This window comes from Rhincodon typus, unplaced genomic scaffold (genome assembly GCF_021869965.1).
Source record: "Rhincodon typus isolate 14 unplaced genomic scaffold, sRhiTyp1.1 hic_rhity00003010, whole genome shotgun sequence".
Lineage (NCBI taxonomy): Eukaryota > Metazoa > Chordata > Chondrichthyes > Orectolobiformes > Rhincodontidae > Rhincodon > Rhincodon typus.
In genome coordinates this window covers 14,258-16,090 of record NW_025968648.1, presented here as the reverse complement: position 1 = coordinate 16,090, position 1,833 = coordinate 14,258, and the positions used below count along the sequence as shown (strand labels likewise).

At 58.2% G+C, this 1,833-nt stretch overlaps 1 protein-coding gene across 1 annotated transcript in view; it reads right to left on the bottom strand.

The window, feature by feature from the left end:
- The window catches only part of haus4 (HAUS augmin-like complex, subunit 4), a 7,194-nt gene that overhangs the window by 603 nt on the left and 4,758 nt on the right, over positions 1-1,833 (bottom strand). The window contains exons 4-7 of the mRNA XM_048593521.1: positions 1,425-1,568; positions 1,168-1,267; positions 876-1,021; positions 614-744 (exon numbers count right to left, since the gene is read on the bottom strand). Coding sequence (XP_048449478.1) covers positions 614-744; positions 876-1,021; positions 1,168-1,267; positions 1,425-1,568 — 521 coding nt within the window. The remainder of the gene's footprint in view (positions 1-613; positions 745-875; positions 1,022-1,167; positions 1,268-1,424; positions 1,569-1,833) is intronic.

Here is a 1,833-nt window from a genome sequence, read left to right as displayed (position 1 = left end):
CTTATACAGCCCCAGCAGTCCATCCCTGCTCGTGTATTCTAGCCCCTCTCCTAACGAACGCTAACGCTGCGTTTGCCTTTCTAACTGCCGACTGAACCTGCACGTTATAACCTTCAGAGAATCCTGAGCTAGGACTCCTGAGCCCCTTCGTGGGTCAGATTTTCCCATTTTCCCACGTTGTATCCCACCTGCCACTTCATTGCCCACTCTCCGAGCCTGTCCGTGCCCTTCTGCAGACTCCCCCCCTCCTTCCTCAGCACTAGCCTGTCCCTCCGCCTGCCTGTGCCCCGTCTGCAAACATTGCCCCCATTGATCATTCCCCTACTGGCTTGAGTGTCGCTGGGAGGGGGCTTTCTCTGTGAAGCTCCTTCCCTCCACAGGATGGGGGCAGACCTCTCCCTCTCCAGTTCCCTGTCTCTCCCCTCCATGCCCCTTCTCTCCTGCCCCCGCCCACCCCCAAAAATGTCCATCTGTACACGCACTCAGCTCCCCTCCAGCCTGTCCATGAGGTGTGGTGGGGTGGAAGAGGTGCAGCGCCTGGCCACCTTACCCAATGTTTGCCTGCCCCATTCCACCACCCCCCCACCCGATGCCGAGCCCGCGTTGCCCTCACCCAAGCTTGGTGAACATGGCCTTGCTTTTTAAGCGGAGGTAGACCAGCAGCTCAGCGTCGAGCTCAGGCTGGGAGGCCAGACGGTGTCTCTCGATCAACTCTTGCAGGATCCCGAAGCAGCGATGGAGAACCTGGGGAGGGGGGAGGGATGGGGAGAGATGGAGAGGCTGAGAGACGGGAGAGAGAGCGAGAGAGCACGCGAGCAGCTGAGATGCTGGGGTTGGGGAGCCGAATGCGGAGCTGTGCGCGCGTCGGATCTTACCGTCAGATAGGCGATGGTCTGTTTGGTGATTGCGATCTGATTTTCCCTGTTCCTGTCCCGCTCACTCTTCTGCTTCTGTTTGTCAGCTTCCAATAGCTCCGGCATCGCCCCACACTTCACCATTTTCAGGACCTCACTGTTACCCTCTGAGGGAGGGGGGCAGGCACACTGAATGAGAAAACCTGAGAGCGAGCCAGACAGACAGCGCACGCGAGAGAGACAGACAGCGCACGCGAGCGAGCAAGAGAGACACAGCACGATTGAGAGAGACAGCGCGCCTCCCATGACTCACCGTACTCTGGTCTATAGTAACAGAGAACAGAAAAACACTTGTCTTGGAGCCTCTTCTCCATCTCGGGCACCAGCCTCTGTCTCATGGCCTGTAAATCCTGCTGGTTCACACCGGGATTTTGGCAGGGGGGTGGGGAAGAGAGACAGGGAGAGACGGTCAGATGGTTTTACGAGAGATAGACTGTTTGAGGTGGGGGTAGGGATGAGTCAAGCAGAGATGGAGGGGGATCTGTGCTGTTTGCTCAGTCCATTACTCACCTGGGGTTCAGGGAGCAGGTCCTGGAGGTGTTCCCTTTGTAAACCCAGCAGCTGTACCCCTGAGTCGTCCATCTCTCTCTCACCAGCGTCTAGACGTCTGCAGCACTTTCCCAGCAGCAGACACCGCTCCAGGGTCTCAAAGAACTGGGAGGGAGGGGGTGTAGAAAGGAAGAAAGAAAAATGGGAAAACAAGAACACAACCGCGGTCCCTCTGTAATCCTCCAAACCTCCTCCAGCCCCTACACCCCCTCCCCATCTCCACCACCCCCTACACCCCCTCCCTATCTTTGAGTGGGAGGGAGAGGGAGAGGGAGAGGGAGAGGGACAGGGAGGCACAGACAGAGAAGGAGAGGGAGAGGGAGAGGGACAGGGAGGCACAGACAGAGAAGGAGAGGGAGAGGGAGAGGGA